General features: G+C 38.6%; 2 protein-coding genes across 7 annotated transcripts in view; both read right to left on the minus strand.

Annotated features, from left to right (window-relative positions):
• LOC122862850 (A-kinase anchor protein 7-like) overlaps positions 1 to 6,899 on the minus strand; it is a 46,757-nt gene extending 39,858 nt beyond the window's left edge. For 2 of the 5 annotated variants that reach the window (XM_044168649.1, XM_044168647.1), the window contains exons 1-6: positions 6,274 to 6,899; positions 5,931 to 6,159; positions 4,454 to 4,615; positions 3,964 to 4,118; positions 3,285 to 3,421; positions 1,052 to 1,212 (exon numbers count right to left, since the gene is read on the minus strand). In XM_044168649.1, coding sequence (XP_044024584.1) covers positions 1,052 to 1,212; positions 3,285 to 3,421; positions 3,964 to 4,118; positions 4,454 to 4,615; positions 5,931 to 6,159; positions 6,274 to 6,450 — 1,021 coding nt within the window. In that variant the 5' untranslated portion in view covers positions 6,451 to 6,899. The remainder of the gene's footprint in view (positions 1 to 1,051; positions 1,213 to 3,284; positions 3,422 to 3,963; positions 4,119 to 4,453; positions 4,616 to 5,930; positions 6,160 to 6,273) is intronic. The other 3 variants (XM_044168651.1, XM_044168650.1, XM_044168648.1) reach the window with 3 other exon arrangements.
• A 612-nt stretch (positions 6,900 to 7,511) lies between these two features.
• LOC122862851 lies at positions 7,512 to 12,329 on the minus strand. 2 transcript variants are annotated; one of them, XM_044168652.1, is made up of 10 exons: positions 12,122 to 12,329; positions 11,929 to 11,997; positions 11,601 to 11,722; positions 11,395 to 11,455; positions 11,080 to 11,232; positions 10,274 to 10,363; positions 10,087 to 10,155; positions 9,520 to 9,561; positions 9,038 to 9,241; positions 7,512 to 8,740 (listed from the first exon to the last, which is right to left on the minus strand). In XM_044168652.1, exons 2-10 carry the CDS (start codon positions 11,987 to 11,989, stop codon positions 8,394 to 8,396), a joined length of 1,149 nt encoding a protein of 382 aa, XP_044024587.1. In that variant the 5' UTR covers positions 11,990 to 11,997; positions 12,122 to 12,329; the 3' UTR covers positions 7,512 to 8,393. The 2 variants fall into 2 exon arrangements, with proteins under 2 accessions (XP_044024587.1, XP_044024588.1); XM_044168653.1 differs by lacking the exon at positions 10,087 to 10,155 and having other exon boundaries at positions 12,122 to 12,316.
• Between the last annotated feature and the right edge of the window lie 4,318 nt (positions 12,330 to 16,647).

Raw genomic sequence — 16,647 nt, forward strand, 5'->3', positions numbered from 1 at the left:
GGATGTGGATGTCGTTGCACTGAATATCAAATCAGTGCAAGTGGTTGACTATTCAAGAACTAGAGTTTACATCCATCAGCACACTACATGTTCATGAGTTTTAATCAAAACCGAATTTTACACACTACATGTAGTGCAGGGCCTAATGGCAGGTCAAAACATCATTTAACATGAATACTGGGTAGAAATGCTCACCCAACTTTTGGCAGATTTTAGTCAGTGTTATTGATAACTAGTTGCCATTTATTTCAAGAATTCTACTGTTTAACCTGCACCCCAGGATATCCTCCAAGTCAAAAGTCAGGCTTAGACCATCTATGAACTTTGAATGTGAGAGTCAGCCCACTCAGCTTAGTTAGTTTTGTTTATTATCCTTTCGGAAATTCCCTTTGTGTGGCACTGTCACTTCAATACAAACACAACAAAAGACATTGCTGTTAAAGACAGACAGCAAACAGCAGAGTGCTCCACAACAACCTCACCAACAATCAAGAATAAAGTACAACAAAATGCAAGTGACACACTTATATCACAAGGATTTATTTAACAGAGCTATACTGGAAGGTATGAAGGATCTCTGGGCGCGGGAAGTCCGCAAAGACGGTACCCTGTACTTCCATCCTGATGGTGACAACTCATATTCACCAATACCAACAACAACAAGACAATAACAACCCCCAGAATATACCCTACATTCTCCTAAGGCTGTCTAATCTCTGACCTCCCATACTGAAGCCCCCACGACAGCAAGCATCCACCCTGTTAAAGGGTCTTTAAAAAAAGACAACAAATCCTCCAACCAGCTGCAGGGCTCCTCAGCTTACCCCAAGTTCAGACATCCCTCCACAGGGACACAAAAGGTACAGTATCACATTAACATCCTCTAATGAAATGTATCTCCTAGTAAAATACAGCACGAGAAACACATATACATGATGAACAAAAATGGAATTCTATATATACACAGTGACAGACAGAAAGAAGTGTTGGAGAACAGAAGAAGAAAGAAGGACAAAATGACAGAGTGAAGAGCTAAACGTTTGTCACTGACCTGCCAGACTGTCCAGTGTGTGTCTGTGCTGTCCGGGGGCCAGCCCGACAAACACCACCTCCTTCCTGAAATGACCGATCCCAGAGAAGGGCAGAACCAGATCCCGCCCACCCAGCAGCTCGTCCAATGACTGCTCGACCTGAGCCAGCACGGTTGCCGCCCTAAAAGGAAATATACACATGAATATGCACAACACACACACAAATTCACGACTTAATCCCCTCTCTACCTAGTGAAGAATCTAGTGATTACTAATGACACAATCTTCTACTCGATGAAGATTAAGCATCAATATCATCACATAACATGGCGCGCTCCAGAGTTGGATCGCATTGTGTCACTAAAAAGCCCTGATCATTTGTAACACTTTCTGATGAAATGTTAGAATGATAACTTAAGAATGTGAAATGTACTTTTTGGAAGCAATGCAGTTAAGAGTTTTTTTTCATGTATTTTATAGTTTACCTAAAATAATACAAATTGATAACACTAGCTTAGTTAGCAATGTCTGTCGTTACATGGGCCATTTTACCATTATGAACGAAAACGATCTGATGATAACTTAAGTGAGACAATATGTCCATTCACATGACAAAGATATTGCAATGGAATGGGATGATATTTAATGTCAGAATGAGTATGTTTATTCTGACTGACGTCTTATTGTGATTATTAATTGCGATATAAGGCTCAGACTACATTCTAGCCTCAGTGACTGTCCTCATTATTGGAATCTAAACCTAAAATATTTATAGACCTATCAACCAGTTTTCCTGGAAGTGCGGAGAGGAAGAGATAAGACAGAAGCAGCATCTAACGTGACATGCTGCTAATTAGTCACTGCAGAACACTGCATCCCCCGTCTTTAGTCTGCACATTCACTACTGCAACAAACATGAGCGAGACTATCGGGCTATCTGATCTATCTGATGCTGTGATGAGGTACAGCATCACAGAGACTGAATGGGATAGCATGAGAAAATATGATTGCGGCAGTAATCTAATTTGAGGGGTACTCTGTTTGATTGAAGTTTCAGTATTTTAGCTGTAGTGTGTTATATTCTGGGGGAGCAATGAGGAAAATGGTGAAACCAGGACAAAAGAGAGATTTTATTCTGTTTTATCTCTAAATCACAGATTAGAGACTATCACTGACTGCAGTTTCAGTACAGGTCTGTGTGTGTGCATGTACGTCAAAAAGCTGATCAGTATTCATCTGCATCTGCATGGATGACTGTGTGTACATTAGGGGAGGGACAAATCATTATTGCAATACACATGGTCTTCTGCAATCACTTTTATTGATACACTAGCACCAGAACTGGCATATGTTTTGTTTGAATATTTGAACTTTGAACTGTTCTGCTTTCTGGCAGCTCAGCCTTTACCAGTTAATGGGCTGTCTGGAATTCAAATAATGACACATGTCCAAGTTGTTGTGTCTTATGTATGGCTCAAATTGTATGCAATTTGGTAAGCACGGTTTAATCTTAGCTGACTTGAAAAATCAGTAAAACCGAAAGCTCTTCATAATGGATTTTTGAAAAAACATAATTTGGCAAATTACAGGATACATTTCTCTCTTTGGTTACACAGATATTGTGATGTGTTGTATACAATGGTCTTACAATGTATTGTGTGTAAAGGAATTACCCGTGTTGTGATGTTATTGGTATCATGTGCAAAATATTGTGATAGTATGAGAAAATTATCTCTATAATAATAATAAAAGATAATTTTCTGGCTTATAGACCTTTTTCACAGCAGACCTTTTGACATGTCATAGCAGGAAAAGCACAGGTGTAATTATTAACATTTATAATGGCTGCATTCCTTTTAGATGAGCCAGTCCCAGGGTCCTGGTATTGTGCATGCAGGCTCACTGTCACCATACAGACTTGTCATTAATGTTATTAGTAACACCTCTGACAATTAAAAATGTCTCCTGTAAAAAAGTTTTATTATTTGGGATTTGATTTAATGTATCGTACCTTTTAAACACAAAATTGTTGAAGGCACAATTACTGATTGCAGTTATTTAAAATGTTTTTTGAGTTATTCATGTTGTGCATTTAAACTGTAGCTTGTGTTTAATTAGTTAATAGGCACAGGTAGCTTCAGACATTTCTTGGGGTGTGATAGTGTTTATAAATATTATTAAGTTAATAAGTGACTGACAAGTGCATCGATAAACTGTATGTTTGTGTTTATGTGGGCACGTGCATCCACTCACAGATCTACTTGCTCCTGATTGGCGAGATGAGTGACTAATAGCGTGATGTGGAGAGTTGGGACAGGGATCATGGCTTTGGCCAATCGGGGCTCCTGCTGAAGCACCGCCTCTTGGACCTCGATCACAGCTGAAGTGATCTGTCATTGGAGAAATTTACTTTCTATCATCTGCAGCCGTCAGTTACGATAAGGTAGATGCTGTCACGTACTGTGACTGCTTATTCTCTCTCGCCTTTCACCACCACTCCTCTCTTTCTAAGAACTACCTTGGTATGGATGAGCAGAGGAAAGGAGGTGAGGGGAGGAGACTGATAGGAGGAGAAACTGGGGCAACCTCTGCAGTTTAACATCACAGATGAGGCGTCAATAGATGATGACCATGGGGTTAATCAATGTCAAATCACAGGAGCTTTTTGGTCAATAAGAATTAAGATTTCAGTGTCATCATCTGTCAGGTAATTGAATCTTGAACGTTTTTCCTGTAAGAGATTTTCTCCCAGTATAGATTGAGCTACACTGACTATGACCAAATTTACTACTACATTTATTAATAGCCTGGAGAAAAGGTTAAAGTCTTCTCCACAAAAGGAGAAATCAAAGGATTTCTGAAACAGGTTCTCTTCTCTGCTCCAGAATGACCCTTAAAGTACACGTGAGTGAATAGTACAGCAATTCCTTACCTCTGTGTTAGTGATCGGGATGGAGACGAAGTAGTTGGGTCGCTGGTTCTCTTTCTTTTTTTTCTTCTTCTCTGCATCCTCTTCACTGCCCACTTGCTCTACACTGTCTCCTCTCTTCCTCTTTCTCTTCTTCTGGGTTGACTCTGGGCTGGGGACTAGAGAGAAAGGACGAGCATACTTGACATTTAAAAAAAGCTAGCTCGCCCTAGTGACCTACACTCAGATGCCAGTTTATTAGGTCAACCTTGCTAAAACTAATGCAGTCTGATACAACAGTCCCGTAACAAATCCTACCATCATGAAAGTATACATTTACGACACAATCCTTAGGCACGTCGTAGTCAGAGAGTAAATAACACAGGCATCTGGCCAGTCTGCGATAAATCAGTAAATCCGACCTGCTACCTTTAACCTTGTACAGTAGATTCTAAAAAATCCCTAACTTGTAATTCAAAGAATCATTCAAAAATAATATTAAGAATGTACACACATCCTAGCTCTTTCCATGTGGTGGGGCTGGTCAGAGAAAACGGAAGCTCTGACATTAAATTGTCCGAAGTATCAGCTAACTTGAGCTTCTTCTTCATCAATTTCCTCTTCTCCCTCCTCATCTTCCTCTTTTCCTTCTTCTCACTTGATCCTGCTGGAGCTGCTAAGAAAAAGAAATTACACTACAACAAGAAACACACATACTGTATACATCCATATGTATGGATATGAATTTAAATACACACAAAGGAGAGCACCCATACACATGGGGTACATGCACAGGTGATGGGCATGGTTCAAGAACACAGTAAACCTCCTAACTCGCAACATAATAAACATATTAAGGTACGCGCAAATATTATTCCAGCCAAAATGTAAGCTTGGGTCAGGTTTCAAGTGCTGGCAAAGACAGCACAATATCTTTTTTATTTTGGATTCAACCGTGCCAATCCATAAGAAAGATGTGTTTGCCAGTCTCTACTGTTTATCATGCTGTTGGTACACCTGGAAATTAGTTTTGTTGCCACATGAGCAGCAAGTGCAACTCTGTATGCCAATTTTAAATTGTGTGTAAAGATGGGCGGATGATACCGAAACTCTGAATCTTGTTTTACTCCTGTGAAGCGCGCTGTTTCAATACATTTTATCAGAGCTCGTGTCAAAAGAATACCACGTGAGTGATGACGTGCAAAGCTTCAAACGTCACCGGTGCTTCAGAAGGCGCTTCATTGAGATAGAGAGTTTTGAAAGTTTTGCAACTCTCTATCTTTATTCAAAATTCAATTATGTGATAGACAGTGGGAAAAAAGAGAGGAGAATAATTGAGAAATATGGTGATGTACATTCAAGACATAATCATAAGTATGAGAAGATTTCCATCTGATACAAACTAATAATGTAATAAAAGTAAAATGATAATTTAATGTATATCAGTATTCTCCAATCACATCACATTGTGACAAAATTTTACATAAATATCAACTATGAAGTTCAAACATGAGCCCACAGTTACACAGGGCCTAAACTACACCAATAAGGTACATTAACATTTCGTGTCCACAAAAAAATATTTTATATGTAGGCTTTTTGGACAACACATGTATCAATTATTTTACTGTAATATATGGCGCTGCAACATCTACATATAATGCAGAACAAGAGTATCACAGATTTAACAGTAACACGAAGGCTTCTTGAGAGGTGTTGTAGTGCTTTGACCCCAGTCTTGAAGGGCTGCTATAAGTTTTGTAAGACACCAAATATCACTGTGCTTGCTTTGTGTTTTTGAAAGAAATCCCCAAAGCATCATAAGGCTTCATCCCCCCATCACTAGTGTGTACTCCATCCGGCGCATCCATCCAGCAGAAAGTGGCACTGGCTCTTTGGGTTTTCGAGTGTACCCAATCAAAGAGCTAAACAGGTGCTGAATTAAATTTTGTCAAACCCAGTCAGCATCTCAGGCAGTCAGTTGTACTCACCTGACACTGTAGAGGCTACAGTGTCAGTCTCATCTTGCTGGACCTCCATGCTGACTGCATGCATCTGACCAGGAATCATCTTCTTCAACTTCTCATGTTCTGTCCGACTCTCCTGTCCAACCACACCACCACCATCATCATCATCATCATCATCATCTGAGGCAACCGCATACGAGATATTGTCTGGCTGCATATCACACAGTGTTAGCTGATAGAGACAGGACTGTGCCTAAAACAGAGAGGAATCATATATCCAGGTCACAACCATCATCATATTGTATTTTTTGTAAACTGAGGTGAGGACAGCATGAGTCTTTTCTTTTCAATACTTTCATTTCATTACCTTCAGTCGGAACCGGTGTGCGGATGGCTTCAGCGCGCTGACGTTATGACAGTGACTGGTAGATGTGGGATACAGCCTCTGATCTGATAGTCCGCTAACAACAAAAACACTCTGCAAACCAACTATTTTTGAACACGTCGGTCTGACCGGGCTCAACAAGAAGCGGCCGAGGAGCATGACACACACAACCAAGTGTGACAAACTAGCTAACGTTCAACTGACATTAACAGCTGGCTATAGTTGAACAGATATTAACGTTATAGCTAACCTAGCCGCCGACATTAACCTACAACTCTCTTCATGATAGTTTCCGATGAGAAACCTCGAGAGATATTGTGGCTCCCTGTGGCTAACACCTGTTGAAATGAATCACAGCCATGCTGCAGAACATCTGTTGGGCTAGCTAACTGTTAGCTAACTGTCTCTAACGTAGTTAATTAGCAAAACTAACCGGAATATCATTTTTCTCATTGTCATTATGTTGTTGGTGCAGAAAGCTCGTTGGTGGCAATCTTTGTCAGAAAACAGTCCACACAAATAACGGAAAATAACATTTAGCTCCACGGCACGCGCTAACTTGGAATGCCGACTGGAAGCAGTTTCTGTTTGTAAACAATGTCAAGCTTCCGGCCTGGTTTTTCAGAGCAAAACAGCTTTTCTCTTTCCAGAATAAAAACATCGGGCACTTAACCTATTCAAAAACCTTGCACAAAATAAATTATTAACTTGAATAATTCAATTAAGTTTGGTAAATGTGTCTAATAAATGTAACCCACTCGGTTGGACTCAAACTTTATTTACACAAATTCAACATTGAACAGTTCAGCTTCCTACACCTGTATTTAACAACTTGGAGATGACAGAGTTTATCCTAGTTTATCCAAGTTGAGTAAGAGATATCATTGTAGGCCCTTGCAGTCAGCCACACAGGAAAAAAAAAAACATTTCAAGTTGTTATTTTCTATTTTGATAATTCATTGTTCCTCAAATGTTTTGGTCTAAAGGCTACTATGTGTATAAAAGCAGTTTGACATAAAATATACATTATGTGTGGTGAGGTGAACTTAAAATTTCAAAGCTTTAATTATCAGTGTTATTATTATTATTATTATCATTGAGTAATTAATGATAAATGAGCCAGGTTCATGGTGTTTGGTCATACATATGCCATCAAAAAAAATATATTCAACGCTATTAAAAAAGGACCACAGACACAATGATTACACCCATACTTGCAGTTTAATGAATGTTTTAGGTTTATTAATCATCACGCCTTATACACGTTCTGCAACACGATTTTAACATTCATGCTAAAAAGCAAATATTATCTTTATTTCTAATATTTATTTTTGAATTAATTGTTTAGTAGCCATCCTAGATAAATACACAATGAGCTTTGTGGCCTTTGCAAGTCTTAATATATACAGAAACATACAGAAATGGTAAATATTAGCCTCACTAGCAATAACAAAATTACAAAGATCAAACAGCAGCACAGCAGTCAAGGCTGTGAGTACACAACCACACTGGCTTTGCGTCTTAGTTTTCTATTCCTTGTTTTCATTACAAAGCACAAACCCATTGCACACTATCAACAGTATATATACTTGATGTGTTTGAAGCAACTGGAGAACTGAACACTGGACATTTATAAGAATTGTGTTTTATTATAAGATGGTCCCATTTAAACTAAACCAACACTCTCCATAAAGTCTGATGCCCAATGGCAGCTCAAATGCAATGCAATTAAAAACATTTTTTTCTTTGATCTATAAAGTCTGACTGATATTTTATCAGTCAGATCAAAAAATTGCACCAAAATTGCCAAAACACAAGTCACATAATGTAGCTTTAGAAATTCAATAGCTTGACATGTGTAGAGAACTCTGTGTTTAGTTATTTACACCCATGATTAACATGAATATTAACATCAATCAACCACTATCAGTAGCTGATCTAATTTTACCATGGAGGATAAAAAGTTTTCTGCAATCTGTAAATGGTCTAAATCAATCAAATTTGCTGTTATATTTTTGCTGTTGATTCAATCCATTACATATTGTTTACTTGTGATGTGAACTGAAATAATACCATCATGACCACCAACAACACTGCCAACTCTACTTTCGGAAGAAATTAAATAAACCGCCACTACTGTCATGGTTAGAACCCTTGTTGTTACCATCACCACTGACATGTGTACTACCAGTACTACCACTCCAACCAGTCACACCCACAGCATTTCCACTGGTATCTTTACGTCTAACATTGTACTCCAGTAATTTGTTTCGTATCTCAGAGACAGCATGATCATTTTCTGGACACTTCAGTAATCCACGCACGGTCTCGTGGTAGAAAACGTTGACATGCAACACAACTTTAGTGTCATAATTCCATGTTCTCCTAGATGTTGTATACTTGACCTCATGTGTGTGGTGCATCAACACCAGAATGACAGGTTTATCTCCTGTGGACACCAAAAGAGAGGAAGGAGTATGAGATAGTGAGGATGGAAAATTGCAGCATAGAGCAGTGTGGAATGCAATTCTGAGAGACTGGCCACAAATCATAATCAAAAGGTTTATATTTCTTTAAATTGTAGGTACCTAAAGATTCACTTTTACCCATAAATCAATATGTCAATGACTTAAGTCAGAAAGAAACATGTAATTACAAACTCACAGAATGATAACTGAAGATAAAAACCAAATCGCAAACTAATTATATACAAGTTCCATTTCAATAAGAAAAATCCTTCCCATACCTTTAACATCAGTCATGGCTGCTTCAACATCTGAGCCAATGCGTGAACTGATTGGGCAGAAGACAATAGTGATCTGGTAATCCTCACTGCTTTCAGTGAACTTACAGCGGTGAGAAAACCAAGCCTGACCTTGATCTTTCACTTTGTCCATCAGCTGTTGATGGGCACCAAAGGTTTGACCGCTAATAAACATCTGGTACCTCGCTGCAGTTTTATAAAGAAAAAAATTATGAGGCTTTAAAAAAATCTTTTCATAAACTGAAGGCATGTTCATTGTGCCAGTTCAATGATACATTTCAACTCCTGTTTCAAACAAACAGTGACAATATCTCATAAGACCCACTATCATCACACTGAAATAGACTGAGTACAATATTGCTATAAGGAAGGTTATTAGTTAACCCTTCTTCTTAGGATACTGTACTGACAGCCTGCAAAGCTAACACAACCTAACTTTTAACTGTCTAATTATCAACACTCACCTTCCCAAAGGTCCTGTGTAGACAACACGGTGGAGAAACCTCCTAATGAGAAAGACATTCACCGTCAATGGCATACTTTTAACCTTTTTATCAATCAGAGTGTAGATTAATTTATGTTTACGAAAAGAAATCTGGAATTTGACTTCAAGCAGCTGTTGTGCAAAGGTCCAAAGTCAGATATGATTCCCCAACACACACTTTAACCCCACTATGGGCTTTGTCTATGATTCACTCTACTGGATTCAAGGATATAGTAAATAGTAGGATAAAGTGTTTTTAAATTTGTTGATAAATGGCCTGACAGACATGGTCACTAAACATTTGAAGCTCAAAATATTTTCAGCTTTAATAGTGCAATAGAGAGCTTTATTTTGAGTTAAAACAGAATCGAAAAGTCAATACTACAAATTACATACAGTATATGTGACACCAGATTCAGTCAGACAATTACAGTACTCAACCAAATGAAGCGCATTAATGGGGCTGCTGTTGTAGACATTAACAAACATTAACATGAGATAATATTATGTGTAATGAAAGTATGAAGAGGAAGAAAGTTAGATTTACTTTGATGGCCACCAGTTGGGCCAGTAGAATAGGGCACCTTTGGACCACTGGCGTCTGAGGTATCTGTGTCTGTGTCACATTAAAAAGCATAAATGCACTTAGTGACTCTAAGACTCTAATAACTCTAAGCGAATACTACTCATTAAACATGTCATGAAAGTGTGAGGAGGAAAAAAGTTAGATTTACTTTGAGATCCGTGTGGATGGCCACCAGTTTGGAAATTGTAGGGCTCCCCTGGACGACAGTTGTCTGAGGTACTTGTACCTGACAAAGAGCCTGTTAGGTACAATGGCATAATGAAATTACTGACTCCAAATAAAATAATGAAATAAAATTGATTAGCTTAACACCTATTTGTGAATATAGAAGGAACAGACTAAATTGGTGCAGGGTGGACAGATGTTTACCCTGCAACCAGAAGGCCACAATCTGTGATGACACATTCTAAACTCAAGATTCACTGACTAGCTTTTTCCAGGGCTTTTGACTGTATCCAACAGCCTTCTTCAGCAAAGCACAGGTGGTCGTAGGTGGTGAATGTTTGTGGTAAGTGCTAGATGTTCTCACAGCAGTGGATTTTGAGATGACACCTGAGCAAGTTACATTCGTTGAATAAGGCAGTGGGATACAGTCAAATGCTCTGGAAAAGAAGCTAGTGAGTGAACCCTGAATTTGGAATATTTTATTACAGATATTTGCTTCCAGTCAAGAATGAACCTCCATGCTTATATTTGATCTCTGCATTTTACTGTGTGTCTATCAACAGCATGAGTGAAAGCCAACCTGTGCACTCACTGTACTCTAATGAAAGGATAAAACATCACCTAAATCCCTTCCGTCAAAGCTTTTAATCAGCTTTGATTTATCAGATTAAATACAACTGACTGTAAAATTGTTTGAGTTTCAGTTTCTCCATGATAATGATGAGGTTTCTTATACACTTAAGATATAATGATATTAGAATAAAACAAAAACAAAAACTGCATTATAACCTTTGTCAGATTCCTGAGCTGGCTGATTTTGGCTGAATTCTTCCAGAAGACCAATATGAGCATCAAGGAAACTCTGGACACAATTCATCTGGGTCTTCATGTCCTTCAGGATACGGAGGTAATCAACCAAGACCCCACTGTTAGTTAGAGCAGCTGGAGGGAGAGAATCAGGTTGCACGTGTTGGAATTTGGATGACTATATAACACACAGTTACATATGTTCCCTCCACCAACATGGTCCAATAAACACAAATAATAAATAGCAGTAACATGTGAAAATGAAAGCAACTGCTGGCAAGGCTGTACAGTACATACCCCTGAAAGATTCATGTGGGATGAAACCTTTCAGATCTCTTATCAGCACATCAATTGGCTTCTGAAAATATTATATTACAGAAAAATCCCAATGGAGCATTTGACTTGTACATTGTACAATTCCTAGTAACCAGTTTCTATCCAAGTTATTTACCTCTTTTCAAATCTCTTTTATCAGTCCTACACATTTCAACTTGTTAGCTCACCTGCTTGTGAATTATTTCAAAGATGGTCCTTCTCATTTTAAGTTTCTTAGGTCCAGGAAACAGCTCATGCAGGTCTTCTCGAGTCAGTGACTGGATATCCGAGTCAGTGTGCAAGTCTGCCTCTAATTGTGGTTAATGATAACAGATTTATATTCAGTTTACCACATTTAATTTTCTAGTTGTTTTTTTGTTTCCAGCACCAATGTGCACCAGGTATCTCTGAGGACGGAAAGCTTAACTGTGCTCATAAAACTGCACCCACATACTGTAACTATGTTCATGGTTTATTTGTTAGACCAATCACCCTCTCTAAAAAATAGTCACTTACCTTTCAACACACGGGCTGCTTCTGGGTCGGTGCTCCTTATTTCCTTCAGTAAAACTGACATGACTTTACCTGTAGAAAAAGAAGACATAAAAACAGAAAAAGGCAGATTTATCACATGGATTTCAGTGTATATCGTGTATATAAATATACAAGAGAGAATGCGGTGGGAGGAAAGAGAAAGATAAAGACAAACCTTTGAACTGGTCGATTCACACGATAGATGATTGACTGAAATAATTTGGTGTAAAGTGTCCACCGTTGCTTAAGTCAGCCGTCAATTTAACCAAAACAAAATATCCTAGATCATATTTTCACTCTACCTTCGTAAAAATGATACTCACCGTTTACAGTCAACAGAAAGCGAAAGCTAAAGAAAGTGACTGTTTCCTCACTTCGTGACATGGAGGACGCTTCAAACGATCATTGGTCGCTGGAGTAGAGTGACACATCTGACGTCCCGCCCACGTCAAGCGGCTCTGAGACTTAAAAAAAAAGAAACTGAATAAAACTATGATATACGAAGAAAAATGTGTGTTGCTATGCATTGTAAAGTACAAAATATGATTTTAATCATTACATATATTAAATTATATTTTTCAGCATAATATATAGCCTACATTAGTGCGCATGCGCCAACGTGCATGCTGCCAGTTGCCGTAGCTCCGTCTCGTCGTCTTACTTTTTCTACCTGTATTATAGTGTATTATATTTTTTGCTTAGTACTTCTATTCCTGTGTGCACTGACGTGATAGTGAGCTGCTGTAGCAAAAGAGTTTCCCCTCGGGGATCAATAAAGTATTCATCTATGTTAATCTATCTTAAGCTATCTTTATTTATCCCAGAAAAAGTGGCATAGCATACTATACTGTACATTTACTCAGCAACACATTCACATCATCGTTTTATAGGCTGGAGAAACTATTTTGTCTATTGCCTGCCAGATCCGACCAAGATTTCCCCAGTTGGTTCAGTCCGGTTCCTTTTGAGCTCCAGGCTGCTGCTAATTAGAGCAGTGCTTTATCACTATAGATTCTTCCAGCTGTGCGTCACAGCCTAAAAGTGGCATCATGTTTCAGTAACACAGCATGTAAAGCCAGCAGGGTGCAGCACTGTACAGCTTTTCTCACCACACTGCAACATCTCTTAACCTGATGAAATAATTCAATGTCATATGCACTTCAGTGACATACAACAACATACAACATACTTGTTGGCGTTTTGAAAAATGATATTCTCTGCTCTGTATGGGTGTATCAATATTTTGGGTGCCGGACACCAGCAGTCCTCAGTTTCAAAAACCAAGACATCATCTGAAATAAGAATCAGAGGACCAAAGCCAGCTGATTAATTTGGGTTGCTGTATTGTATAAGAATCTTTTTGGGCATTTTAAACATCTTCTCTCTGCTCATTAAACTTTCTGCTGCTTTTAAAGGGTTAAAGAGGATGACAGGACGTGATTGGGTATTACTGAAGCTCACCCCAACTCCAATTGCTGTTATGCTTAATATCATCTTTTTTTTTTTTTTTTAAACCCACTTTTTGGCCCATCTAGGCTAAAGTCAGCACTGATTACATTGTCATTACATTATATTTGCCAATATTATGTTAACATGTCCACAACGGTAAAAGCACATTGCCTTGCTCCACAGACACAGTATATAGTGTGTGTGTGTGTGTGTGTGTGTGTGTATTCATCTGTTTCTCGCTTGCTTGTCTGCAGGTTTGGACAGCCACAGTCTCACCAGAAACTTTGGGCCTCTCAGAGGGAGTGACACTATCAACACGGTACTTCAGTTCCGAATTTACATGACGCTAACAAGCTGTATGTTCTGTCTTTACAGTCAGCCATAGCGTTGAGAGCTGAGAAATAAGAGCCCTTGAAACCAAAAGCAGATCTGTGTTTGTCTGGTGCGTCCAGTGCCATTTGCCAGTGTGTGTCTGCAGGTGTTGGAAGCTGAGCCCTGTTGGCAGACAGCGGCAGTAGGTGAAGTGTTTTTCTCTCCTGTGCCTTTCCGCGGGGGGCGAGACAGCTCCTGGTGGCTTTGCTTAGTCTCCTTCATGTATGGTGGTGGAATAAAAGACAGTTTTTTGCGGATCTGACTGTGTAACATAGCGCTCTCTGTGTAATGACATGCAAAGTCTGTTGGAGACTGTGAAAATGTGAGACTACTCCAACAGCTTAAGAGGGGCAGCTGAGCTGGTTTAGATATTAGCTTCAGTTTTTTGAAGCCTCTTCAGTGGCATCTTTGAACAGAACACAAACATTAATTATGTCAATAGAAGGATTAAAGCTTTATTTGCAATGTGTACAGCTGAAGTGTTTTGATATTTTCAGTCTTTTCAGCTTTAATGAATGAATAAATAAATAATTACTTAACCATACATATAATGGCAGGTTCAGTGGTCTTCCCTATTTTCACAAGCAGTGGCAAACTTTAGCCAGAAGATGGTAATCAGGTATCAGAAGTCCATCTGTTTGATTCAGCAAATGCAGGAATCTTAATAGAGAAGTTTCAGGGGATGATTTGGCCTCCAGCCTAACTTTCAGATCATGCCAACTCTGCGGTGCATCAGCAGATTTAAGGATGGAGCCAACAGTTAACACAAACAGATGTCTCGGTCTTACTTGCTGGTCTCATTTACGACTATCAAGATTATATCAAACATGTTTGATTCTGAATAAGTGAGTAGAGATTTATTTATAGAGCACTTTTTCAAAACTAGTGCTTCACAATAAAAAGCAGTAACACAAATAAAATTGAACAAAAACAGAAATAACATCAAAGAAAAGAGATTGAAGGAATCTTGACAAGTTAAAAAAAGCCATTTGAGATGATCTAATAGAGAGAGGTCCAAAATTTATACAGCAGTTTTCCAAACTCAAGTTTCAAAGTGCTCCACACAAGGCAGCTAAAACAGATTTTAAAAAAACAATTCCAGTAATGCAAGAAAAATAAATACAAAGACTATTTGGGTCAAATAAAAAAAACTCATGTAAAATCCAGATAAGCTCCCTGATAAAAGTAAGTTTTAAGAAGAGATTTAAGGTGGTCTGATTTGATGTGGTCATGGTTCTTGGTTCTGCTGAAAAGCCAGGCAGCTGACGTTAAGATTTATGGCTGCTGCCATAATCAAAGCATGAGGAGATAAAAGCATGTAAAATAGTCTCTGCGTCTTTAAAACTTTAAAAAGATCAAATTTTTGGAACTATTTCTAAGATGATGAAAACAGAATTGAACAAGCTTTGTGGTATGCTGCTCAAAACCTCAATTACTATCGAACAAAACGCCAAGATTTCTTGCAGGGAAAAGACAGCAAATGTACGACCTCTAGGATCTCTGGAAACATCTAGTTAGACACTGAACAGGGAAACTTTAATTTACTTCTGTATATGGGCACAACAATTCATAAATGTACTCAGGGGCTTCCCCGTATAGTGCCTGATTAAAATAGTCTTGCATTCGATCAAATCTGCCAAGACTTTCATGAAGTGACATAAACAGCAACGTACATCTGAGAGCACAGATCTGCTGGCAAAACTTCTTTTGGGATCACTGTTTGTTTGTTGCCATTGCCTATTCTACAGTGCAGAGTTGATTTTGGATGCTGGAACACAAAGGTGAATACAAAGCAAATTGACACTGACAGAAATGTTTGTGGATGAGCTCAGAATTCGACAGTATGATCAGAAATATCAGACTCTTGTTTAGTTTGGAGTCATGAGTGCAGGATTGTATGTATTGTGAAGCCTCTTGTGTGCACTTCAGTTACTTTACTCAACAGCAGTGAAGTGAAAACAGTAGCATCTAGGCAAATAATGTAACAGGTGTGGGTGTTTTTCTGTGACAGCCTTCGATACAGGCAATACCTCCAGTCTTTTGGCAACAACTGAGATGACAAAATGGAGTAGACAAATGTTTACCATATAATATTCCTTCAGGGAGATGGAATTGAGTTGCAAGACAGTAAAACAACTGGAGCTACAGGAATAGAGGATAAAATGGACTGGTTATTGAACCATGGCAACCATACCAGTTGCTATACTGGAGGAATTTTGTTTTGCTGTCATTTATTGCATAAAATCCTTATAACTGGAAGAAAATATCAAAGAAATTCCACTGTAACAGTCAAGGAACTTCAAAAGATAATCAGAAATGTTGTGAATAACATTGCCATTCTCCACAGTTATGCAAATTAGAGATGAACTTGCAATTTCCACACAAAGCTGCCAAAAAAAGAAAAAATACTATTAAGCAACAATCACAGAAAAAAAAATGCCTCTTCCTGTCTGTGCATACTGGGAAGAGCAGATGTTGACCTGTGGATTTTTTACTGGATACGGAAAGACAATGTCAAGTGGAGAAATTCTTATGCATTTGGTCCTTTGATATGAATGGAAGTGAGATAAGGCAAGATGAGACGCTGCTGTAAAACATGGACCCAATGATGCAACTCACGCTCCTTCACACCAGGAGTCTGATCTTTCCCTCTTAACACGCTCAATTATCGCAAAATGTGATTTTCTCTCATCTAGGCACAAGCAACATGTTAGATTAAAAGTCAGGGTTTTGTAGACACAAATTCTCACACACACACACACACACACACACACACACACACACACACACACACACTCTTGCTCACAGTCACAGACATCGTCCTCAGTTATTATGCATTCATAAATCAAAAGGTTGTGACGGGAATTAATCAAAAACGAT

This window comes from Siniperca chuatsi, linkage group LG16 (assembly GCF_020085105.1).
Source record: "Siniperca chuatsi isolate FFG_IHB_CAS linkage group LG16, ASM2008510v1, whole genome shotgun sequence".
NCBI lineage: Eukaryota > Metazoa > Chordata > Actinopteri > Centrarchiformes > Sinipercidae > Siniperca > Siniperca chuatsi.